The 2,034-nt window shown below is 39.0% G+C and overlaps 1 gene segment (V, D, J or C); it reads left to right on the top strand.

Annotated features, from left to right (window-relative positions):
* Positions 1-731: 731 nt before the first annotated feature.
* Positions 732-1,495, top strand: LOC110540616 (immunoglobulin kappa variable 4-1-like). The segment is given in 2 exon segments: positions 732-780; positions 981-1,495. Coding segments are annotated over 2 exon segments (564 nt in total).
* The last annotated feature ends 539 nt before the right edge of the window (positions 1,496-2,034 follow it).

Genomic DNA, 2,034 nt, shown 5'->3' with positions numbered 1-2,034 from the left:
TTAGGGAGGAAAGTTGTTAGTTTCTGCTAGGTTTCCAGTGCTTTGCGATTAAAGTTTCTCTGATTGCAGTCTTAAATTCATGTCCACTGGGATATCCACAGAGTGAATTCTGGGCTACTCTTTGCCTCTTAGTTTCTTGTTTATCTAGAAAGTACAGCCCAAATGTCTGAGGTCCTGTTCTCTGTCTTCAGTATAAAAGTGGCTTTGGAGATGAATAATACTGAACATATTTAGCCTCAATTTTTTTTTCCTTCATTTTTTTCTTCCATCTACCATTTCTTTCTTTTATGGCAGGCTTTCTTACTCTCTTTCATTGTGTGTGTGTCTCTGTGTGTGTGTGTGTGTGTGTGTGTGTGTGTTGTTTTTGAAAATAGCCTATCATTTTCCTAAGACTGTCAGGCTGAGATAGCTCTACTAATGTTTCAACAGAAGTCTTAGTGTAAATATGTCTTGGATTTTAACACAGATTAACACATATCTGCTGTTAGGGCACATAGTACTTTTCTGGTTGACAGCGCTAAGATCTTTTTTAGTGATTGCTTATGCTTCCTGTAATAGTATTTTTGACTATTGATTGACACCAGTTATACTCACAAACACTGCCCAGGCATTTGTTTATGTATTTGCTGACTGCTTTACGTGGACCTCCCCAGCCAAGCCCAGTTGCTGAGAATTTATAAACCAGCCTTCGCAATGAGAACTGAACTGCTTCAGACAGCAGGGGGAGAAAGATGAAGTCACAGATCCAGGTCCTCCTATCCCTGATGCTTTGGGTGTCTGGTGAGAAACTCAAAATATGATTATCTTTCCAGAGTCATTTCTGTGTAGACAAGAAATTTAGAAAATGCCAGTCTCTATAATTCTTACATCATAATATTCTGACAAAATGATAGTACAAATATATTAAATGACTAATTTCAACTGTTTTACAATCTGTGTTTGTGTCTATATGCATGTTCATTGTGTGTTCCTGATTGCAGGTGCCTGTGCAGACATCGTGATGACTCAGTCGCCATCCTCCCTGGCTGTGTCAGCAGGAGAGAAAGTCTCCATCAGCTGCAGGTCCAGTCAGAGTCTTTTAGACAGCAAAGACCAAAAGAGCTACTTGTCCTGGTACCAGCAGAAACCAGGGCAATCCCCTAAACTGCTGATCTACTGGGCATTGACTCAGCACACTGGGGTCCCTGATCGCTTCATAGGCAGTGGATCTGGGACAGATTTCACTCTCACCATCAGCAGTATGCAGGCTGAAGACCTGGCAGTTTATTACTGTCAGAACGTTTATAGTACTCCTTACACAGTGCTTCAGCCTCCAACACAAACCTCCTTGAGAGTCTCACCAGCTGCCTACACCACACACAGCCATGGCCATGCACACTTCCCATTATGTGTGATAGCAGGTGTGACTGAAAATATGATGAAAACTTTGCAGAGCCCCTTACAAAATCATGGGTTCAATGATTTTGATGACTTTTGGTATGAGAAACCTTCATAAGAAAATGCAATAAAGAACTCAGTATTATATTTTTATTTCTCCTATAACACATTACTACAAACTCTGCTGATTGAAATTATCTTTTTACAGTGTTTTAGTTCTGATATCCCATATAATGATGATGATGGAAATTTTATTTCAATTTAGGGTCTCTAGGAAAGAGTATGTTTCTTGGTTTGTTTTTGTTTTCTTAAATTATAGAGTGGTTGTCTTCTTTCCTTTCTTCCTTTCTTCCTTCATTTGTGGTGACCCTATCTGCTGCTAATTATTTTATTTTCCATAAACTTTTAAATTTTTTATTACATTTTAGTTAATTACCTTTGCTGCATGCATGTGAGGCATGTGAGCATACATTAGTGTGTCTGAGTGTGCATATTTATAGGTGCACATATGACATGGCATGATTGTGGAGGTCAGAGGACAATTTAGATCTGACTCTTTTTCTGTGTTGTTTCTGGGGATGAAACTCAGGTCTGACCTCGGTCTTAGTGGAAAGTATCTTTTACATGAGTTATCATGCTGTCTGTTAAAGTCTTTTA

Source organism: Meriones unguiculatus, chromosome 5, assembly GCF_030254825.1.
Source record: "Meriones unguiculatus strain TT.TT164.6M chromosome 5, Bangor_MerUng_6.1, whole genome shotgun sequence".
NCBI classification, from domain to species: Eukaryota; Metazoa; Chordata; class Mammalia; order Rodentia; family Muridae; genus Meriones; species Meriones unguiculatus.
Note: the sequence above shows the minus strand (reverse complement) of the source record. Positions and strands in the feature narration are given on the sequence as shown.